General features: G+C 43.3%; 1 protein-coding gene across 16 annotated transcripts in view; it reads left to right on the top strand.

Annotated features, from left to right (window-relative positions):
* The window catches only part of PCDH15 (protocadherin related 15), a 331,935-nt gene that overhangs the window by 155,503 nt on the left and 153,221 nt on the right, over positions 1 to 23,211 (top strand). For all 16 annotated transcript variants that reach the window (XM_053984471.1, XM_053984472.1, XM_053984474.1 and 13 more), the window contains 2 exons: positions 7,767 to 7,875; positions 12,571 to 12,683. In XM_053984471.1, the coding sequence (XP_053840446.1) occupies positions 7,767 to 7,875; positions 12,571 to 12,683 (222 nt within the window). The remainder of the gene's footprint in view (positions 1 to 7,766; positions 7,876 to 12,570; positions 12,684 to 23,211) is intronic.

The following is a 23,211-nucleotide window of genomic DNA, read 5'->3' as shown; positions in this document are numbered from 1 at the left end:
ATTGGGTTAATAGTACATTTATTTAGTTGTAAAGAAATCACTCTTAGAAATTTAAATAAAAGTAATATGGAAGTCGTTGTAGTGGTGCTACATGTTTGTTAAATATTTTCTGATTTTTGGGGAGATGTGGGTGCTTGTCTTAGGCTTCACAGTTTGTTCCTCTGCTCAGAAATCAGGATAATAAGAAACCCACATCAAGAACTTGAGGGATAATCAAGGAAATAGGCTTCATAGTTGTATGGGAAAAAAAGCCAAATGTCAAAAAAGAAATGTTTGTTGTTCTTTAAGTCATCACCTTGGAGGAAGGAGAAGCTCTGGCCTGAATTCTGGTTGTGCTGAGGCAGGAAGCCCATTGCATAATGCATTTCATTTAGTCCCCTGCCCAGACACTGCTGGGGACACTTCTTATCAAGCATACAGAAAAAGCAATTTAGTAAGCACTGTGATCAGATCCTGATGAAATTCAATTCTTTTTTGGCCCTGCTGTTCCTGGGAAACATCATTGATAAAAATAGGCTCTGTTTTCCTCCGTGCTCGGGTTCATTATGCTCTCTTGCTGCTCTTTCAAACTGTTGGGTCTTTTTTCCTCTCAAAGGTTGCTTTTTTTTACAAATGAATGGAAAGAATTTTGTTCTCTGACAGCTTACTCTGTTAACAACCCGAGCTGCCAGGATATTTGAATTTTACAGTTTTCATTTCAAGAAATTGCATAAACATGGGACATGACAGAAACCCAGGGACGCAGAGCCATGGGTTGTATTGAGCAGCTAAATCAGGTGCTAAAAGCTGTTTGATAATTTAGTGCTGAGTTTAGAAAGAAGGTGAATTGAATAATTAATCCTGTGTCTTAATTTTTCCCATTGGTCACTAAAACACTTTTTTTCTCCCAGAGAAGACAGGAGAGGCCAGGTCACAGGTACCAACAGCATAAATTACCCACTGTGGCTTTTTAGCTGTGGCTCTGGAAATGAAGGGGAACTTCTGAATAATAAATAAAGAGAAAAGTTAGTTTAGTTTTAAATTTACAGATAACTTCTGGGGCCCAACACAGGAGGGACCTGGAGCTGCTGGGTGGGGAGGCCCTGGCACAGCTTTGCCCAGAGAGCCTGTGGCTGCCCCATCATTTCCCTGGAGGGGTTCAAAAAAAGGTGTGGATGTGGTACTTGAGGACATGGATTAGTGGTGATGGATTGATGGTTGGACTGGATGATCTAAAGCTCTTTTTAAACCTTAGTGATTCTGTAATTCTATAAAGTATAAATGGGGTGAATTAGCTGTAAATCTCTGGGGTTTAGCAATGTAGATTTGGTTTCCTCAAGTTGTGCCCTTTTTTTGGGAGAGTTTCCAGGCCCAGAATTTTTGCTGAGTAAACCTCATTTTAGCTCCTGTGACATCTTGATCTAACCATTTTCTGCAGAAAATTTATTCTCTTTCAGCTTCAGAGTATGTTTTAAATCCGTGCTTGGGGTTTGCTTCCAAAGTTTCCAAAGAATTCAGTGGAGGTCTTGGCCCACAGTTTGGGTTCCTGCGTTGTGGCAACGCGAAGGGTCAGAGGATCCCACTCCCCCTGGATTCCTGTACATCTCTGTGTCACAACAGCCTTCTGAGAGCAGCACAGGAATTCCTGCAGGCTCCTGATGTGAGGCTCTGCCTCCCCTGGGTCTGATCAAAGGCAGGAATGTGTAGCTGCCAGTGGGAAGGCAAGAAAAGAGGGAGAACGGTGAGACCCTACAAATGGGAGATTTGATGTGACATGGTTTGACTAACGATGAGATTTTGGTGGTACCTCCTACATTTGTAGCATGATTCCTGCTTTTTGGATTGACTTCCTTTGTGGTTGGATAGCTCCACTGAAACATTTCCCATGTTTTGCTGACATGCGAGTGCTCTGTGATGGATTTCTGCTCATTAGTGTTTTGTCACAGCCCTTGTTGTGCTGGCAGAGCAGCTGAGGCAGCAGCAAGGAATGATGTTGGAATGGTTCTGCAGCTCTCCCTGCTGTTTTAGTGCCGAGTGTTGGCAAAGTCACAGGCTGTTCTGCACAGCATGGAGAGAGCTCAGCTCATTTCCCACTTACAGTTCATGTTCCAGCCTCAGGAAAGCACAAGGAGAACCAGTGTGACCATAATGATTCATCAATTCATCAAGAACGTTGTTGGTTTAACAGTGCAGGGCTCCCTGGGAAGGGGTTCTGGATGGCACCAGGGGCAATGCATGTTGCTTTAGTGATATTTTCCATCTGGAGAAAAGCTCCTCAGCCTTGTTTTCCAGAGGGATGAGAGTTCAGCAGCAAATTCCTCAGCTGAGCTGTGAGAATGATGCAGGTGGAAGGTCCTGAGATTTTACCTGAAGTCCACTGGCCACACTTACAGCTGTCTGCAAAAATAATAATTTTCAGGGTATCAAATATTGGTGTGAAATGTCCAGTGGGAACTGATTGTGCTAATACAGAATCCCAGGGTGGCTCAGGCTGAATCCCAGGTGGCCCTGCTCCAGGAGCTCCAGGTCCCTCTGGTTGAGGTTTCTGACCACCTTAGTACCTTAACAACTCAGTTTTCAGTGGGACTCGTGGGTAGAAAATGTCTTGCTGTGTTTGACTCAATAATAAATTGCCAGTGTAGGTTTTTGTCCCTTCTCTCAGTGGATTTCTTGAGCTTACCTCGGTGAATCCAAAGAAAACTTTGGGAACTCTTGCTTTCCATGCAGTTTTATCCTTTGCAGTATTTTCCACCTGTGTGGTGGCCCTGGCCCATGAGCCCCAGGGATGTTTGTGGTGGGAGCTCAAGTGGTTGTGAATCATCACAGAAGAGTCACCAGAGTGAAACCTGGAGCTGGCTCATGGTCTGGTGTCTGCAATCGTACAGAAAGCACCTCTCAGAAATGCATTTTCTGCTCAGGAAAGAACCTTTCTAGTTGAGGAATGTTGGCTTCAGCTAGCTCTCAGTTTCCTAGAATTCAATGATTTTCATGGTAACAAGCAAAAAAAAAAACTCCAAATACACCACAAAACCCTCCAAAATAAACCATAAACCTCCCCACAAATGAAAAAGGCAGCTCTGAGCAGAAAATTGTGTTATTCCAGCTCCCAAAATGTGCCATTTCCTCTCTCTTCCTTCTCATCATCCCCAAAGGAAGTTTTCCCTTAGTATCTATGGTTGGCAAATTCAGCTTTGCATCTCAGGAGGATGGAAGAGATAGAAAATCTGATTTTTTAAATCCTTGTTATCAGCTGTGCAACAATGAATGTTGTACCCTGACTTTATAAAGAATTCCACACTGTCCACATCCTTTTATTGGAAGCCTGCCATTCCTGGACATCTTAAAATAATTTTAAATATATATATATAAAATACTGAAAAATATATTACTTTTATTTTAAAAGTCATGTTGATTTTGGGGTGTTTTTTCTTTTGTTCTTGAAAGCTCCAAATGCATATTCTGCATCTCAGTTGTAAATTCCCTCATAATTATTCCATGGGATCATGGGATGGTGAAATCATTGCATAGGTGGGTGCCTAAAAATCCTGTTTGGATTTTTGAATGCAACTGCACTCATGAATTATTAAGCACCATTTAAATACATTAATTAAAAATATAAGCTGTTTCTTTTATTCACAATCCTCAGTGGGAGCCCAAAACCCCCTGGCACAAATGGGACTCTTAAATTTGCCTTGATCCATCCATAACATCTCTGAAGGCCATGGATTTTTGCAGGACCTGCTGAACATCCCACATGGAGAAGGTGCTGCTGTGCTTCCAAGGGGAAGCGCAAAAAGAGGGGAAAATGAGGTTTTTTGTTGCTCCTTTATTCTCTCTGAGCTTTTTTTAAGTATTTTTCTGTCTTGATCATCTCATGGCCCTGAAGACTCTCTGGCAGGCTCCCCCATCATGGCTCTGTAAAGGAGGATTTTTAAAAATTTATTAATATTTGTGCTAAAAGTTGCAAGGTGGGGTTGGGGTTCTGCTTTTTGGCCTACCCAGCTCTGCTGTACTGAACACCTGGAAGTCAATTAATCACCACACCAATAACGAGGAAAATAAACGTCTGCATATTCCACCCTCAGACGGGCAAGATCTTGTTTGTTTTTTAATCACCTGCCAGAGCTTGGGCAGCCTTTCATGTTCCCCATGGCAGAGGTTGGGATTTGAAGGCTAGCTGTTTATTCTGAGTGATCTCCCTGCCCTGCTGTGGCTCCATGCTGACCTTCCTGGCACTTTTTCCATCCTTTCCCTGCCAAACCCCCCTGTGTTCTTGCTTTGCCTCCAGTTGGCACCCATGGGCACCTCAGACACTTCAATCCTTCATTAATCTGTTTTCCCTTCCTTTTAATGAGCTTCCATCTCTTCATGAAGTTCCTGAGGAGCCTGGTAGGGGAATTTTTGGCCTCTTGCAAGGATGTTGGATGCCTATGGAAGACTCCTATCTTGACTCCTCATTTTTAAAACAATTATTTCTGATTAAAAGCATATGCACACTTTCTTAAACTTCCTATGTGTGCTTTGATTAATTTATTAATGTGCTATTACCCATTATTAATGTAATGGCTGCTTTATTGTTTTATGTTTTCATAGTTCTAATTTCTAAATTTGAATGAAAAAGATGCTGCATTGTTTGTGGATTATTAAAGCAATATGAAAGCACCTTGAGTTTTGCTTCAAGGCACATCAGTTAATTTAGTTCAAAACAGCTTTAAATTATTATAGCTGGGGCTGCTCAGCCTGGAGAAGAAAAAGTTGTGGGGAGACCCTGCAGTCCCAGCCAGGGTCTGAAGGGATCCAGGGGAGCTGGAGAGGGACCCTGCAACAGGAACTGGAGTGAGGACACAGGGAATGGGTTCAAGCTGACAGGGGTAAATTTAGATGGGTTTGGATTGGAAGGGACCTTAAAGTCCATCCAGTGCCACTCCTGCCATGGCAGGGACACCTTCCACTGTCCCAGGCTGCTCCAAGCCCCAAGGTCCAGCCTGACCTTGGGCACTGCCAGGGACCCAGGGGCAGCCACAGCTGCTCTGGGCATTCATGGTGAATTTAAACACAGAGTAACAGATGGGGTTGGTTTTGTTATGGGTGTGTTTCTAAGTCAAATGTGGGGTTTTCTGAGAGGGCTCCAACTTATCTGTGAATTTAAAAATAGCATTTTAGTCTTGGTCAGTTTTCTGCCTAATCTTCTCTCTTCCCATGTAACTTCTATGCCATCCTAAAGCCTTTTAAAAATTCAAGCAGATGTCAAATATATCTTCTCCTCTCTTTCTTTCTGCCTATTTTGAGCTTGTCTCCCTCATTATGCTTTTAAGAGTATAATTTTTCAGAGAATCACAAATGGAATTGGGTGATGATAAAGGACCTGGCCAGTGGGACGGGCACAGGGACAACAGCCATGAGCAGGAGTGGAGTGAGGAGCTTCCCAGTCCCAATCTGGGAGGCCAAGAGCATCCATCCTCACTTTTTAATGTGCCTACTCCTGACATGTCTGTACCTTAAATTATTTAAGTGTGGAAAAGGCTGGAAAAGCCTCTGGACTTGAGAAACCTGTTGGAAATGCCTGGGGGGACACACCTTGGGGTGTGGTGGCAGGTGACCATGGGGCTGCCTACACGAGTTGTCAATAAACTGCCTTTCCTCCATCCCTGGCTCCTTCTCCTCCTCCTGACTCATCTCTTTTCCCTCTAAGTTTCCCCTCAGCAGCACCTAAGCTCTCACAGCTCCCTTCCAGCTCTCAGCAGGATGATTTCTGACAGCTCTGACAAAACTTAGCCGAGCATGGACTCATCTCATTCCTAGTCCCATGCTAAATTTCAGGTCCCCTCTTGCAGAACACAGAGCTTTCCAAAGGAAAGGCTGCCAGGATGAGTTGTATGTGGGGAAAAAAAGGGTGTCTGGCTTTTCACGGAGCTCATTAAGGGTTTTTGTCATGCAGAAAAATATTCCAAGGGGAGGGGAAAGCCTGGTGTGCACAAATCCATGTGTGGTACATTTGTGGCTGGTTGAGCAGCCAAGGTCACTGAAACGGTGGCAGTTGGGAATGGCAGCTCTGGAGTTGCCACTGGAGGCTGGATTGACAGAGATGAAAGCTGGGACCAGTTTTGGGGTGACCTGACTGTGAGCTTCCAGGACCTGAAGGAGCTACAAGAAAGATGGAGAGAGACTATTTACAAGGGATGGAGTGCCAGGACAAGTGGAAATGGTTTCCCACTGCCAGAGGGCAGGGTCAGATGGGATATTGGAAAGGAATTGTTCGCTGGGAGGGTGGGAGGCCCTGTGAGATTCCCAGAGCAGCTGTGGCTGCCCCTGGATCCCTGGCAGTGCCCAAGGCCAGGCTGGACAGGGCTTGGAGCAGCCTGGGACAGTGGAAGGTGTCCCTGCCCATGGCAGAGGTGGCACTGGATGGGCTTTAAGGTCCTTTCCAACCCAAACCATTCCATGATTCAACAATTCTATCTCCATGTTAAACATCTGAATTCACTTCCAAATAAAGGTGAATTGTTCCCACACCCATCCACACTTTTCCAGTGTAGCAGTCCCTGCAATGTCTGTGTAGGCACAGAGTTTGTGGTAATTGGGAGTGGGGCTGGGGCTGAGCCTCATCCCTAATTGGCCACAGCTGTGCAGGACAGGTGAGTGACACTGAAGGTGATGAGCCATGGAGTGCCCAGGTGCACTGACCAATCCCAAAGGGACCAGAGGGCTCACAGGTGCAGTGCATTAATGTGAGGGCATAAAAGGCTGGGCTGAAGACCAGGAAGGGCAGATGCTTGCAGCCTTCTGCAGTGATGGGTTGTTGTTCTGTATGAGCAGATACCTGGAGCCTTCTGACCTGGTGAGGTGTTACTGTGTGTGGGCTGAACCTTTCTGGGATTGTTTGGTGATACTCTGTGTTTTGTGGCCATCTTGACTGTGACACGTTAAGTTTTTTTTGCAGTGTGGATTTGTGCAACGCAGCCATCCCAGCTCCTGCTGGTGCTTCAGTTCAATTTGCTGTTTTCCTATTTTCAGGCATTTGCTGTGTTTCACTGTGTGAAATCCCTGATTTGAGGGATTATTTGTAGAAATTCAGTCAAGTATTTGTGAGCTTCCTTTATCAAGTGTTTACTATCAGCTTCTAAGCTGCTAAGGGGGCTGGAGCACTTTCCTTGTGGAGCCAGGCTGGGAGAGTTGGGGCTGGAGAAGAGAAGGTTGTGTGATGACCTCACAGCTCCTTCCATGGTCTGAAGGGGCTATGGGGATGCCAGAGAGGGACTTTTCATCAGGAACTGGAGTGACAGGACAAGGGGAGTGGGTTCAGACTGACAGAGGGGAAAGTTAGGTGAAATAAAAGGAAGGAATTGTTCCCTGTGAGGCAAGCAGGCCCTGGCACAGGGTGCCCAGAGCAGCTGGGGCTGCCCCTGGATCCCTGGCAGTGCCCAAGGCCAGGCTGGACTTTGGGGCATGGAGCAGCCTGGCATAATGCCAGGTGTCCCTGACATGGCAGGGGTGGGATTGGATGGACTTTAAGGTCCCTTCCCATCCAAATCATTCTGGGACTTTGTGATTCCTTTCCTCTGGGATCTGTCGTAAGACTGCATCTCACAGAAAGGAGGCTGCTATGGAAATGTTTATTTTGCTTGGTTAGTTTGGATTTAAAGGTCCATGAGCTGTAAATATTCTTCTCCTTCTGAAGGTTCTTTCTCCTCCAGTACCCTTCCCAGTGAGATGATGTTGTGCTAAACCTCCAGCTCTCCCTGTTGGCTTTCTAATTGCTCTGTTTCCAATGTGATTTCTCATTTCAGGCCCATGTGAATCCCATCAGTGTCACTCCACCCATCCGAGCCATAGATCAGGACCGAAACATCCAGCCTCCTTCCGAGCGACCCGGCATCCTCTACTCCATCCTAGTTGGTTGGTATCTGCTACTTTTCCTGTCCCTCCCAATCTCTTTATGAGCAGCCAGGAAAAGATTGCCTGGGAGAGTGGAACCGTGTTTAAAAATTCCTCCTGTGGTCAGTGGGCTGTTTGGAATTGTTCTTCTGCCTGTTGGTGTTAAATTGCCAGGTGGAAGTTGATTTCACGTGGTTGTGTATTAGTGTTTATTCAGATTAAATCCAGAATTGTTGTCCGGTTTAGTGATTGGAACAACACAGCGAGGAAAAGGAGAGCTCTGCTCTGCTTTTCTTTTTTTTTTTTTTTTTTTTTTTTTTTTTTTTGACAGACACAAAAAAAGAGGCTAAAAAAGGCAATTAGAGCAGATTTCATCCTGAGAAGCACATGGCACAGGGCAGCTCCAAGGGTCTTGCCACATCCACCTCCAATTTTGCTGTTTGTGAGCTTTCCTTTGTAATTTAAAGTTTGTTTAGATGGTTATACTGCTCTCTTCTTTTTCCTTTTGCTTTCCTGTGTTTGGCATTTGTTTCTGGGCTTGTAGGGTGTAACCATGGTCAGCAGTTGCAGGGCTCCACCTGCCTGGCTGGTGCCAAAACCCACACAGGGACCTTTCTGTGTGATTTGGAAATGGGGAATTTTGTGGAATCACATCTTTTCCCTGGCTTCCCTGTGTTGAGCTCCATGGTTTTCCCAGCCAAGGAAAGGTGGAAGTGAGGATTTTGAGGAGCACATTGTGGAGGTTTAGCTCTGCACACAGACTTATTTATAAATGTCATAAATTGATTTTATTCATAAGTTCTGCAGGGACAGCTCCACCCCAGGGCCATGTTTAGCCCAACTTCTTAAGATTTTTTGCATAATTTACAAAGTTCTTCAGGAGTGAAATTATTCAAGATTGTGTGTCACTAACCTGGGCTGTTGGGAATATTGGAGCGGCTGTTCTGACCTCCAAGAAATAGTTCAGCAAGGTGTAGTGCAACACTTTGGGTTGGTTTGGGGACCTTTTTTCCCCTCTCTTTTCTTTTTCTTCTTTATTTTGTCCTTTTTCCTTCTCTGTTTTTTCCATTTCTTTATCCCTTTTTTGCTTTCTTTTTTCTTATTTCCATATTTTTCATTGGTTTTCCTTAATTTTTCCTTCTATTTTCCCCATTCTTTATTTTTTCTATTTTCTTTCATTTTTCTTATTCTCCTTCTTTTCCCCTTATGCTTTCCATCTCTTTCCCCTCCATCTTTCTCTTTTTTCCTTCTTTTCCCCTTCCTCCCTAACAGTTTCGATCTCTTTGCTTACTTTTTTGTTCTTTTTTTGTTTCTTTTTACCCATCTTTTCTTATTTTCCTTCTTTTTTCTGTTGTTTTTCCCTATTTCTATTTTCCTTCTTTTTAACTTCATTTGCACCTAATATTTTCCTTTTTTGTTCTTTTTATTTTTCCTTTTCTATTTTTTCTATTTTCTTTTCTACCTGCTTTTTCCTTCTTTATTTTTTCTCCTTCCTATTTTCCTTCTTTTCCCCTTATATTTTCCTTTTTGTCTTCTTCCTTTCTTGTTTCCTTCTTTCCCCTTCCCTTATATTTTCATTCTTTCATCTTTTTTTTCCTTTTTTCATCCTTTTTTCCTTTCTTAGTTTTTCCATCATTTTTCCTCATTTGTTTTTCCTTGTTTCTTTTTTCTCTTTTCTTTATTTTAAAATTAATTTTTAGCTTTTTTTTTCCTGTTTTCTTCTTCGTACCTTCTTTTTTGGCTCATTTTTCCCTTCCCTTCACTTCTTTTTCTTTACTCTTGTCTAGTTTTCTCTTTTTATGTTCCTTATTTTCCCTCCCCTGTGCTCTTCCAAAGGATTTCTTTTTGGATTTTAAGTCTGCCTTCATCTCTTCCAGGATTTGCTATTTCTGTTTTAGCCTCAGAAAATATTAAGCAGTTTCACAGGCAATGGCCCTTGCAGATATTTCTCATAATGTGGATTTTCTCCCCCCTTTTCTTTAGATCTAAACCTCCTTCTCCTTGATATTTTTGGGAATATCCTTTTTTAAACACTGGGAGGTTTGAACCTGTGGAATGAGGGAATAAGTTACTTATTAGAATGATTTTAAGTTTTATTATATTTGACTCCATTTTACTTGGTTCTTCTTTTTTTGCCCACCTGTGCGAGGCACATGCTCTGAGCACTGTGGATATTTGATATATTTAACATTTGGGAATGGGATATTTGGAATTTTTTTTTTAATACATTAATTTTTCCAATCTTTGGCTTTTGGAAATGTTCATTTCTTTGGGTCTTTGCAATACACCCACATTCCCTGGACTTACCCAGGTGTGAACCAAGGCCCTTCCCTTATGTTTTATTTGCAATGTTATTGATTCTACCAGTAAATTCATTTTTTGACTAGAAAAATTTATTATTTTAATAGTAAAATGCATTATGTTTAACAGTAAATTACTAGTAAAATATTCTTTTTAAGAGTAATTTGAAGCCTTTATTTTCTCTGGAGCCAATCCTTGAGAAAAGCTGAATTTTCTTTTCATTCATAGGCTTTTTTTGCCATTGGAACTGGCTCTGGTTTTTGCTGCCACATTTGGTTGGTATTTTAAAGAAAGAGCCAAAAATGCACAGTAACTTGTGCAAACGGGGGATCCTCTCCAGTCCTGTGTCCATTTCAAGCCCCAGGTCCCACAAAACCCATCCTCTGGCTCTGGGAAAAGCAAATTGAGTCCTTTCCTTTGCCCCTCGCTGGCCCCCCACATTTTAATCCCTCAGCCTCTCCAAACACATGGAATTTCTGGAGCCAGCAGCTCATCCCTGCATTTCAGCACAGGCAGAGGTGGACTGAGGGCTGCTCTGCACTGTCAAAATGGAATTTATTTTGTAGCTGCAGAAGCAGATATCCCTGTTCCTGGGAAAGCTGGCTCCCAGAGGTTAGGAATCCAGCAATCTGAGCTCTGAATCTGGGGAGCTCAGCAGGCATCCCCAGTTAGGATTTTGGGCATCCACTTGTGTTATCCCTAATTTTTGTTTTTCTACCATCCACCTTGCTGCCTTTTCCTCCTTTCCCTGCTGAGGTTGGTTTGGTTGTTAGTAGAGTTTTTCAGGCTGTTTTTTTCCTTCCCCTTTTCCCCCTGGATTCTTTCCTGATGTCCTTACACAATATTAGCCTCATCTTCCCTTCTCTAGATCCCTTTGTGACTTTTACCCTCCTCCCCTACGTATTTATTCTCCTTTAGGATGTCTCTTGTTTTCTCCTTTCTCTGAGTTTTTGTATTTTGTCCCTAATTTTGTGACAGTTTTTAGCTTCAGCAACAGCCCTGGTGATGTGCAACCTCTAAAACCAGCAATCTGTTACCTGCCAAAAGTTTCGGGGTCCTGCTGGGTGCCTTGAGCTCTTCAAAAATTAGATTAATTAATTAGAACTTGAAATTAAAAGGTAGGGCAAGGGGATACAGGACCTGGAGCTTGAAGCTCTGCATTTGTGCTGGTGGTATAAGATAAAAAATAAACCATGGTGGTTCTTTTGCTGCTTTTTGGGCTGATGATTTAGATGTACACTAAGAGAGTCACAGAAAAAAAATATATATGGAGATATATATGAATATATAATATAGATAATCTTATATATTATAATTATATAGAATATATATAATATATGTGTATAATTTATTTATCTAGCAGATGGTTGTCATTGGAGGATTGCAAATGAAATTTTTACAGTAATTTATCTCCTGGCTTTCTGAAAGTACTTCCTAACCGTTGCAATTGTAAGGGGAACAAAAATGAGCAGCGTTTCTCAGGAAAGTGATCCTCCCTAGTTTTCAATCCGTGCCTGGCCCTGGCTGGATGCAGGGTTTGGTAGGGCCAGGTTTGTGCTGCTCCCAGGGCAGCTTTAGGGGCTCAGGGATTTTTTGGGGGGCTCTTACCCCTTGAGGCAGGTGTGCCTTTTGCCCTCAGCTGCTGACAGGGCTGCTCCCAGACCTAACCCCCTCAAGATTTTAGGCTTATAATCGGAATTTTGGCTCCTTGGGATGCTCTCACAGTATTGCTGAGCTGGGAGTGCTGGAGTTCACACTGTGTGGAGCACTTGGGCTTTCTGGGCTCTTTTGCACCATTTCTTTGAGAATCCCAGGGCTCAGAATTGCTGTAGCTGGGATTTTTCCCTCCTCCTGTGCCAGGCTGTGGTGCTGGCAAATTTTGCCTTTAGGCATAGGTGCATTTTTGCACAACCTTGGTACAGCCCTTCCTCCATCTCCATGGGCTCCCAAATCCATTCAGGCTCTGAGGCTTCTGTTTTCACCAGCCTGGAGAATACCCTGGAAATCCACAGCCATGAAAACACTATTTACAACTGACAATAAATTGAGATTTCATGTGGTGCTTCCTCCCCAAGGAGAAACTTTTCCCAGAAGGATTTCTAAAATAACCTATCTGTTGTTACCATATTGTTATTACTTATATATATTACTTATGTGCTATTAATAATATTCCTGTTGTTATCAAGTACTTAGGGAGTCCCAGTTGAGAGGAATCTTTGTGGTTTTGGAGAGTAAGGAAATAATAATATTAAACACATAACTTTATAGTATCCTTAAGCTCCATGTCCACATAATGCAATATTTTATCCTTCCAAGAACAGAATGAGACTTTGTTCCTTTGATTAATGAGTAAAATAAACACATTGCTGAACTAAACCTTTCAGAGCTGTTCAAACCTCAATGTCTTTTTTGCAGGTACTCCTGAGGATTATCCCCAGTATTTCCATATGAATCTCACAACGGCTGAACTGACGCTCCTCAAGCCAATAAATAGGGATTTACATCAGAAATTTGACTTGGTTATTAAGGTAATTTGGGCTGCATTTTTTCAGTGTTTCTATATTCTTTGGAAAACAAAATGCTCTGGAGAAAATGTAGGGTGAGCCTGCTTGTCTCTTCTGCAGGTTTCTTTCTTTTTAGCCTTTTCCTCTTTTACCTGCTGAGCTTGGTTTGGTTGTTAGTAGGATTTTTCAGGTGGTTTTTTTGCCCTTTTTTTCCCCTGGATTCTTTCCTGACATCCTTGTAAAATATTAGCCTCATCTTCCCTTCTCCAGATCCCTTTGTGACTCTTAGCCTGTCAGGTGTCACTTAGCTACATCAGGGGAAGAAGGGTGTGAAGCATTTGTGGAAAAGGAATGAACCCTGGTGGAGTTGTAACATTTCACGTTACATTGTGTGAACAAGCTCGGCATCGCTTGTCTCCTCGCTTTTTATGAGCCCTGTTGCCCTAAGAATGCAGCTGGTTTCTGTTTCACAGCCCATTCTAGCAGATCATAGGAACACAGAGTGTTGTGTGAGTGGTGAATGTTCACAGAATCCCAGTGATGCCTTGAGAAGGCTGAGCTAGAGCAGAAGCCAGACAGAGCTAAAGAATAAAGCAGGGATTTATTAAAAGGATCTCCTCAATGGATCCACCTTGGGCAGCACAAGAGCCCAGCCAGGGCTGCACCCAAGATGAACCAAAATGGTCACAAAATGCACGACTGCTCACGGGCCCTCTCACTTTTAGAAGTTCTGCTCCATTTCCATATTGAAGTTAATTGTCCAATTACAGCTCCAGCCAATTAAGTCCCATCTTTTTTATTTTTCTCTCTTCAGTCTATGTTGTTTATACTGTTGGGCCTGAAATCTGGATCGTTTCTCCTTGGTCCCCAGCTAGAGAAGGAATTGTTTTGTCTCCCTACTCTGTGAAGAAAGCTCACCATCCCTTAATGTGAAGCCCAGACCCACACTCTAAAGCGACACAGAATCTGAAAAACATAAAAACTAAAACCTGAGGCATCATTAGCATGGGTCAGGTTGGGGGTAGTAGTGAATAATTCATATCTGAGTAGTGAATATTCACAGGATCCCAGGGTGGCTGAGGCTGAAGGGAGCTCAGTGGGCACTGGTGGCACCTCCCTGCTCCAGCAGGGCCATCCCAGAGCACAGGGCACAGCATTGTGTGCACACAGCTCTGCCCCAGCCCCAGGGAGGAGAGCCCCCAGGCTCTGTGCACAATGTGCTCAGGGCTGGGCACTGCCCAGGGAAGAAGTTGTGCCTCCTGTGCAGGGGGAATTGCTGGGCTCAGGCCCTGCCCGTGGCTCTGGTGCCATTGCTGGGCCCGGAGCAGAGCCTGGGCCCTGCTCTGCCCCTCCCTGCACACAGGGACAGCCAGGCCTGAGGGCCCCTCTCAGCTGGGGCTCCTCTCCAGGCTGAGCAGCCCCAGCTCCCTCAGCCTTTCCTGGGCACCCAGATGCTCCAGGCCCTTGCTCAGCTCCAGCAGCTCCTGGCCCTGCTCTGCTGAGGCTCCAGAGCTGGACACAGCACTCCAGAGGTGCCTCCAGGGCTGCCCACAGGGCCAGGATCCCTCCCTGACCTGCTGCCAATGCTCTCCTGCTGCCCATTCAGCTCCTTCTGCTGGGAAAAGCCATAAAGCACAGCCCATCCCTGGAAGTGCCCAAGGCCAGGCTGGACAGGGCTTGGAGCAACCTGGGATAGTGGAAGGTGTCCCTGTCCATGGCAGGGAGTGGCATTGGATGGGCTTTGAGGTCCCTCCCAACCCAGTCCATTCCATGACTCTAAATATCCTAAGGAGTTCTAGGTTAAAACCCTGTAGCCCTTTCTTCCCAAACTTGGGCTGCACAATACAACAATTAAAAAAATCAATTAACTGTGGTGGGAGGGTATTTTCTGTGCTTAAATAGCAACTTGGGCCATTAATGGCTATGTTTATAGGATTTAGGAGGTTCCTGTTACTATGGTAAATGTGCAGTCAGGGAAAATAGGGAAACAGTAAGGAAAAGGGTCACTCTGTAAGAATGATTATGTGCCATGTGCTAAAACAATAAAAGTTTTAATGCTGTATCCATTGGGAAAATGGCTCAGGCTTGTACCAAATCAAACCTTCAGCCTCTTGTGTTGCGCATTTTCATTTCTTGCAGTTGTAGGATCTGATTCTGTTTTATCTGGACGGGTGCAACGTGTGATGCCTCCCTTCAAACAGAAAATCTGCTGTTTTTGCAGCATGCGCTCAGTTTAATCTTTAAAATATTCCCTCTGATATGAGAAGATCAATTTTTTTTTCCTCAGTTAAGATAATATAGAGAACTGTAAAATAGAAAAGGTGGTGAGGTCAATACAGGAATATTTAAATGCAGAAAGGAAGGTGGACCGGAAATGGGGCCCTCACCTGCATTGCTGATAAATGTTGAATTCTCAAATAGGGAGACAATGAAAAAAAATGAAAGATCCTAATAAGAAATGCTGGATTTCAGCCTTCCTCTACCTCTGGAATATATTCGATTATAAGCAAGGAGCAAACCAATTTTGCCCTCCTATGGAAGCTCTTGGCACTTCCATTCCCTGCCAAGAAATGTCGGCATTATTACAACATCCTTCCAAAAAAAAAGTGGTTTTTTGGGGGGTTCCCATTGACATTTCCATGTGGCAACAGCAAGGCTGCCAAAATATGTGGATCAAATCTTTAAAATGAAAGGGCTTAAGTAAAATTACAGTGACATGACCACTGCACTGTAGACATGAGATTATATTCTTGCTACCAGCTCTAAAAAGTGCCAGACATGTTTTGTTTTGGTTTTTTTAAGCATGAAGCAAATGGGAGAATTAATCAAATTGATGCACTTTGCTCCTTTCCTATTTGAGCAGGGGTTATTTATCAATCTGATAATCTAAGCTGGCATTTCCATTATGATCCATTTGCAAAGAGGATGGGCTACAGGAGGCTGGGTGTGCTGGCAGGAGCAGGGATGTGCTCATGGATGGAATTCCTGTACTTTGGAGAATTCACCACACCTGAGGAAGAGGCAATTTTGATGAACTTGCTCATGCTGGGGGTGACTCAGTTCACAGGGACTCACTTTTGGAGTAGGCAAAGCATGAGGAGCTGCAGGAGTTTCTCCTCAGTGTTTGCAGTGGGTTGATATCCAGTAATTAAGGAAAAATCATTATATATTTGTCCATTTAGAGCTGCTATAAAACCTGTAGGAGTTGCAACAGAAAGAAAAAAAAAAAAAAAAAAAAACCTGGAAGTATTTTGATGCTAATGAAGGGCAGAGAATCCCAGATTGGTTTGGGTTGGAAGGGACCTTAAAGTCCACCCAGTGCTGCCCATGCCATGGTCAGGGACACCTTCCACTGTCCCAGGCTGCTCCAAGCCCTGCCCAATCTGGCCTTGGACACTGCCAGGGGCAGCCACAGCTGCTCTGGGGATCTGTGCCAGAACCTCCCCACCCTCACTGACCTTTTCCATTCCTGGTTGTACCGTTCTGGTCTCTGTTACATACCCAGGACTATGTCAGATTTTCTCTCCTTTAAATAAAATGCATCTTTGTCAGATTCAAAATCAAGGGAAGCATTTTATTTCTCCTGCAAAAATTGATTTTCCTTTTCCAATAGCATTGTATTAGTGGCTAAAAATGTTTTGATTTTCAGAACATCAGGTGGAAAAATAGAGGAGTGTTTTGGTGATCTCATGTGGGCACCTGTGTACTGGTGAAATTAAACTGATCATTTTAGAGTGGTTTACATAGTTAAATGGATAGATAAATTGATTTAGTTAATTATATTGATAGTTCTAGAGTGGATTTTCATCCAGCTTGGCTGGTCAATTCATAAACCACTGTCTGTTGTATTTGATTGTGTTTGGGAAATCAGGGAGGATTTATGTGACTTGGGCATCTCAATAAAAACTTCAATGAAATCATTTTTAAAAAATAGGGGGGAAAGAGAGAAAAAGTAATATAAGACTCTCAGCTTCAAGTAACATTTGTAGCCTGACTTCTATTAATAAGATTTTTCCTTGAATGTAAGAGCTTTATGGCTTGTAGTGAATACAGTCTCACAACCTAGGCTAGTGTGGTGGAACTGGATGGGCTTTAAGGCCATTCCAACCCAAATCAGTTTGGAATTCTGTGAAAAAGAATTGGTTTGTGTCCCTTGGCTGGTTTTGGTGCTTTCCCCACAGAAATGTGCTTCAACACCATGCCAGGACAACACAGAGGATTTTGAAGAATATTCTTGCATGGCATTTCTGTATCCCTGTGGTCCCAGGAGAGCTTTCAGCCAAGCTGTCATGAACCCAGTGACAGACAATTCCTCAGAAACAGCTCTACAGTGGGATTGTATTTCCCTGTTGTTTAGGGGGTGGCAGAAGGTCAGAGTGGAACAGAGTGCTTGCAGTTACAGTGGTAGAGGGAAATTGGTTTGGGATCCCATTGTGCAAGAGGTGATGGAGAACATTTCTGCTGTAACATCTACTCTGTCTACTCTGGAATTTCTCCTGGCTGGAATTTTGGAACTGAGTGGGATTTCCAGCTAAACTGGGCAGCACAGGCAGCTCCAATCTCTGCTCACTGTGAGCAGGGACAGATCCAAGGAATGGCTGGAGCAGTGCTCAAGTGCCAGGGGAGGTTTAGGTTGGATTTCAGGGAAAGGTTCTTCCCCCAGAAGGTGCTGGCACTGCCCAGGCTCCCCAGGGAATGGACACAGCCCTGAGGCTGCCAGAGCTCCAGGAGGGTTTGGACAGCACTTCAGGGATGCCCAGGGTGGGGTTATTGGCATGTCTGGGCAGGGCCAGGAGCTAGATCCATGATTCTTGTGGGTCCTTCCAGCTCAGGATATTTTGTGGTTCTCTGATTCCTTTCTCATGGAGGTGCTTTGGATCAGAGAGATGTCCCCAGCAGTCCCAGTGTAGTTCAATATCAGAATGAATCACTCAGATTCCATTTTCTTCATGCAGGAAAAAGCTCATTCTTTATTCACATTACTCATTTTTATACAGTTTTACAGACCTCGTGTGTGACTCAGTTGGTTAGTAGCTTTCTTGCCAATTACTCTATTGGTTAGTAAAAGGTATTTTACTTGTCCATCAAATCTCTCTACCGTTAAATTGTTTTGTCTTCACTGATTCTCATGGAATGGATTTAATGTTTATACAGGAGCTGGTTGTTTTCACCCAGGAATAGATTGTTATGTTAATGGACTGCTCATACCAGGATTGCTTTCACATGGGGGCTTGCAAAGTGCTAGTTTGACAGGCCAGCCACTGATCTGACAGAGCAGGCCTGATTTTATGTGGCCTTTCTTTTACAGTTTTTCTACCTTACTGCAACAGTTCAACTCTTCCCAATGTCTGTGATTCTCCTGATATGGATCTCAGCAGAAACAACAGGAAGCGACACTCTCCTCACTCTGGAGATTGTTGGGTTTCTCTGATCCCAGTGGGAGCTTCATTGATCCCTCCTATCTGTTGGTCTCAGAGCTGTCAAAAAATTCCTGCATTACAGGGAAAAACTGCATGGCTTCAGAAATAGTCTTAGGATCAAACTGTGGACAGACCTTGGAAGGGAGGAAATATGGATATTTATGTGCCATTTTTGGTGTGATTGCACACGGCTGTTTCCTGTTCCAAGTGGAAATACAAGGAGACTGGAAGGACATTTGCCAGCCACTGGCAAGGGCAAAAAATGATCAGGTTGAAAACACAGGGAGGTAGTGGAGGAGAGCTCTAAGCTGGAGAATCTTGGGAATGATCTCAGTGGTTGAATTCCTGAAGTAATAGCTAATTCTGATCCTGAGGTATTACAGAATCATTTTATATATATATATATATACTATATGTAAAAAGTTCTGGTTATAAAGACAAGGATACAATAATGGAATCATTTAGGTTGAAAAACCCTCTGAAATAATCAATTTCAACCATTAACCCAGCCAAGCCCACCACTACTCCATGTCCCTAAGTCTTCCAAACACTTCCTGGGATGGAGCTTCCAGGGATTGTCTGCAGAATTACAGAAGTACTTTGCAAGGCCAAGTGAGTTGGTGCTAAAATGGCTGATTAAAATTAGGCATGGCTTAAAATTAAAGTGAAACATGTCAGAAAGGATCACCCTAAGCTTTTATATGAAATGATGGGTTCTGGTCTGACTTGGGAATGAGATCTTGGCATTGGAACTGGGAACGGAGTGTGAAGGTGGCTCAGTGATCCAAAAAAAAAAAAAAAAAAAAAAAAAAAATATATATATAGGAAATGGCACATTAGAAATCATTAGTGAAAACAGAGAAAAGAATAGGGAGCAAAGCACCGCAGCTGTGAACAGATCCGGGTGTCCTGAGCACAGTGTCCCAAAAAGGACAGGGCAGGACAGAGGCTCCAGGTGAGGAAGGAAGAATCTGGGACAGACACCTGTAAAATCCAGGGCCAGCAGTTCAGCCTCTCCTGCAGTGCCTGGGTGAGGAGTTCCCAGCTGAGACAAGGAGGTGGCAGGGTTAAAACAGACAAAATGGGCTCTTCTCAAGAAAAGAAGGTTGGGTGCAGACCTCACAGCACCTTCCAGGATCTCAGGGAAGCTGGAGAGGGACCCTGCAACAGGAACTGGAGGGACAGAACAAGGGGGAATGGGTTCAGACTGACAGAGGGGAAATCCAGATGGAACATCAGGAAGAAATCATTCCTTGTGAGGGTGGAGAGGGGCTGGGATGGAATTTCCAGAGCAGAGGTGGCTGTCCCTGGATCCCTGGCAGTGTCCAAGGCCAGGTTGGATGGGGCTTAGAGCAACCTGGGATAGTGGAAGGTGTCCCTGCCCATGGCAGGGAGTGGAATGAGATGGTTTTTAAAGTCCCTTCCCAGCCAAACTGTGATTCCTGCTATGACTCTAATTTGACAGGCAGTGCTGTGGGGCTGAATGCTGGCCTGGGCTCAAGAGGAGGCCGGGCTGGCTCATGGAAGACAAGTTTATTAATAAAAACAGAAATCCAGGGAGATCTGAGCTGTGTCTCCTCATCTCTAGGCTCCTGTTTTGGCTGCAGCTTCAAGCATGATTTTGGAGTTGTTCTTACCATGTTCACCAGGAGAGGTTCAGATTAGACATCAAAAAAAAATTCCTTTTTCTCTGAAAGAGTGGTCAGGCTTTGGAAAAAGTTGCCCAGGGGAGTGTTAGAGTCACCCTCTCTGGAAATGTTCAGGAGATATCAGGACGTGGCCCTTGGGGACGTGTTTTAGAGACACTGCTGGGGTTGTACTCAAAGACCTTGAAGGACTCTCCCAGCCTTGGTGATTCTGTGATTTTGTAGCTGTTTTATTCTGAATTTCAGACAGCACAATTCCAGCAGGCAATGAGGAGATACCCATCAGTTGAGGCTCACTGGACTGGAAGTTCTAGGATTAGAGAAATGCTCCATAGGTTTTAAGACTTAAAAAGTCCTGAATTATCTATTTCTTTTTGTTTTCACTCCTTCAGAAACTTATCTGCAAGGTTTGGTTGATTTTTTTGCAAGAATTTCAGCCTTCAACTCCTCCCAGCCTGTTCTGGTCTCTTGGCTCCATCATCTATTCACTTTTGTTTAGGTAGCTCAAAATTTCCCGTCTTCCCTTGTCGAAATTTTCTTGCATTTCAGAGGATTTGTGCTTATTCTTTGCTCCTCTAAATTTTGGGCTTTGTACTCAGGGCAACAGGTTAGAAAAAGAATGGAAGAAGTTAATTTTCATTAAAGAGTTGCTCCATCCTCTTCCTGTGCTGAAATTTTCCAAATCATTCCTGTGCATCTCCTGTAGGTGCTAAGGACAATAAGTGGTTTTTTAAATTAGTTTTTCAGAGGTTCAGCCCTTAGGTGAACTCAGAATTCAATTAATTCTCTTTGAGAGAGGCTTTTTTTCTCTCTTGGTTTTAATACAGTGATGGGATTTGATGTAGAATTAAAAATCTGCGCACAGGGACAGGGTTTGTCTTTATGATGAAGGAAAAAAATGGTCCAGGACACCCAAACTTTTCCTTTAAATCATTAAAATATTTCTTCAGATCAATAAGATTGACCTTAAATTTTGTGTCAGAGCAATGAAATCATTAAAATCAATAACTGGGATGTCCTGTAATACTTTTATTGTCAGAAATTTCCTTTCTGCAAGAAAAAACAATCCTTTTCCGTGTAAAATTTAACATTTGGCATCTAAAACTTGGCCTAATGGCTTCATATATGGTTGTTTGTTTTTTTTTTAAGGGAAGAAGAAGAGCTGTAATATTTGGAAAACAATCTGTAATTACTGTTCACTGCCCTGCAGCACCCCTGCAGGGTGCCCTGCTGCTCACCCTTTACCCATGGCCCTAAAATGGATGTTTTGGGGTTTATTTTTTTTTTTAAGCCCAGCATCCAGACATGCTTTGTACTGATTTAATTTCCCTGTCACAGTGACACCAGTCACCTTTCTTCTGTGTTCTGAAGACATTCTGTGCTCCTTGTCCTTAAGCCAAGTTTTAGTCCAGTTCAGTGCTTTCCTTGTGCTGTACATGCTGACCTTGGGAATTAGTGCCCAATGCTAAAGTTTAGCTTAACTCTGGATAAATGCGGTCCCTCTTTTCACCCTGCCCTCCCTGTTTTACTGAATAATCTCCCCTTTCAAAGGAGCCACTTTGTCACCCTGCCCTTCCTTCCCTCTCTTCCTGCTCCCGATTTTAATCACATCCATTTCAATAATAGATCACAAAACCCCAGGATGGTTTGGCTTGGAAGGGACATTAAAGCCCATCTAGTTCCACCCTCTGCCACCTAATTTTGCTTTCCTTAAATCTGAGCTCTTCTTGGAGCTCAGTTTGCAGCTCCCCCTGCCATTCTTCCACATGGATTTGTGCACAGCCCCTCACCAGGAATAAATCGTGACATCCCAGTGTTTTTAGGATGTGTGAAGTTCATATTTGTCCCCGTGCTTCACTCTTCCCTCAGCTCCACTTGCTCATCTTCCTGTTGGGATTGGAGGGGACAGAGAACTTTTTTGGATGTTTTGTTTGTTTGTTTGGGTTTATTATTAATTTGGTTTGGGTTTGTTTTTTGTTTCAATTTGTTTGTTTGTTTGGGGTTTTTTTTGTGTTTTTCTTTGCTTCCAGAGATGGACCTTCCCATTTTTATCAGATAAAAGATCTGGCATGAAGACAAACCTCCCATTTGGTGGGGTTTTTTAAATTTATTCCTAATTAGCCTGTTTTACACTTCAGATAATCCTGTAGTCCTGGAGAACAGGAGCAGCATGGATGTGTCCTAGCTAAAACAATTCCGTTTCCTTGCACCTTAGGACAGATTTTTTGGATGGAGGATTGCTGAAGTAGGTTCTGGGATTCCATGAAGAAATGGGAACTCTGAATTTTATCTAACGGAACCACGTTTTGCTCCTTTTTTAGATGTTTCTCTAGGACAGGACCTGCTGTTTTGGCAGTGAGAAGGGACATTGGGAACTGGCTGGAGAATATTCCAGCTCAGGTTAGTGCTGAGGAGCTCTATTTGATCCCTGTGGGTTCTTTCCAGCTTGGAATTGCACTCAGTGATCCCTGTGGGTTCTTTCCAGCTTGGAATTGCACTCAGTGATATCTGTGGGGCCTTTCCAGCTTGGAATTTTCTGTGCGTCCATAAGGGAGCCTTTTGCGTTGCTCTAATTGCTCATTTTTTGGGGGAACTGTTTCATCTGCTGCTTTCAAGGAGTGAATTTCCTATTGGTCCTGTTAACTCCCACAGCCTCCCATTCACTCTTCACCCCTTGCATCCCTCCTGGAACTGCTTTCCTGTCATCTCCAGCCACCTTCCATCAGGATAGAATTATGGACACTATAAATACAAGCAGGTTCAGCACAGATGATGCAATAAAAACAGTTAAATAATCTGTGAGAATTAATATACATTTCACATAATTTTGGTTTTGTTTTTTTTTTTTCCTTTAGCTGCTCTTAACTACTGAGTTGTACCAGAATTTAATCCTGTTCTGGTTTTTTTGTGTCTTGGTAGAAGTGTGAAGATCACGTCCTTGGGGTTATTTGAGAGATCCCTCATTATTTTGACACTAAAACATTTTCTTTGGAGGACTGGAACTCAAATGTTTTGTGGCTTAGATACCAGTGCCTTTCTGGGTCAAGAAAATGTAAATTGTTTGCTGTTTGTGCTCCAAAATATGTGTGAGGAAACAACCTTTGGCCAGCAAGTCCAGGCAAGTGTTTAACAGGGCAATGTGAGGGAAAAGGATTTGCACTCTCAGTATAGGACTCAATGTCTGGAACAACTCTCATAAGGTATAACTTCATCTCTTAAAAAAAAAAATACACCAAAACCAAAAATAGCAGAAAAATCACCCCCAAACCACCACAAAACAAAGAAGAAAAAAAAAAACCCAAACCACCACACAAAGGAAAACCCCAAGAAATGGGGCACTAGAGCAAAAATTGTCAATGTTACAGCTTTTTTTAATATTTTTGGAACCTTATGAAGGGGCTGTGTTGAGTTCTGCTTGTAGTCAGGTGCTGCTTCTAGGACTGATTTCATGGAACATTTGGAAGCAAATCAATTCCTCACGTAGTA

Source organism: Vidua macroura, chromosome 8 (genome assembly GCF_024509145.1).
Source record: "Vidua macroura isolate BioBank_ID:100142 chromosome 8, ASM2450914v1, whole genome shotgun sequence".
Lineage (NCBI taxonomy): Eukaryota > Metazoa > Chordata > Aves > Passeriformes > Viduidae > Vidua > Vidua macroura.
The sequence above is the reverse complement of the archived record's forward strand: the minus strand, read 5'-3'. Positions and strand labels throughout refer to the sequence as shown.